A 635-nucleotide genomic window follows, 5' to 3' on the forward strand; every position below is an offset into this window, starting at 1 on the left:
TATTAATTTTAGATCACCATTTTTAGAGCAGAGTATGGTATTAGATAACAAATCTTGTGAATAAAACATTTAGTTTTCCTTGCTTGTAAAATGAGGGTATATTTTCAAAGATTATACTGAATATTATGTAATATCAAGTAAAGTCTAGGCAAAATATAGTGAAAGTTGTCATGAACTTGTGTTTAACTCAGTTGTCTTGACTGAAATACAAAATATGCTTTTATATTAGTTCCAATAATAGATAGTAATGACTAATGTTTACACAGTTTGAGAAGCAATCTAGAATGTGTACCTTTATACTAAAGGTATATTTCATTAATATTTAATGTATTATAATTATTTGATAACACTATGATTTTCAGGTTGACATTCGTGAAGATGAAGAACAAGGACAGAAGCTTTCAGAAATTGTTGAACTTTTAGTTGCTGCTGGTTACTTTAGGGCTCGAATTAAGGGTCTCTCTCCCTTTGATAAAGTATGTATTTCTCTTGTACCATATTGTATTATGAAGCATATTATCATTAATTGGAATATGTATTAAAATAGCTATATCTATAAAATGTGTATATCATTCATGTACCCTTTTTATAAGATAACATGGCTATATGATTTTTTTTTTCTTACCTAATCTATT

General features: G+C 27.1%; 1 protein-coding gene across 1 annotated transcript in view; it reads left to right on the top strand.

Moving 5' to 3' along the window:
- Window positions 1–635, top strand: part of LOC119585621 (coiled-coil domain-containing protein 93-like) — a gene marked incomplete in the record, with an annotated part of 16,833 nt that overhangs the window by 742 nt on the left and 15,456 nt on the right. The window contains 1 exon segment of the mRNA XM_037934290.1: window positions 363–476. Within this exon segment, the coding sequence (XP_037790218.1) occupies window positions 363–476 (114 nt within the window).

The sequence above is a fragment of the Penaeus monodon genome, chromosome 20 (assembly GCF_015228065.2).
Source record: "Penaeus monodon isolate SGIC_2016 chromosome 20, NSTDA_Pmon_1, whole genome shotgun sequence".
In the NCBI taxonomy this organism is placed as follows: Eukaryota; Metazoa; Arthropoda; class Malacostraca; order Decapoda; family Penaeidae; genus Penaeus; species Penaeus monodon.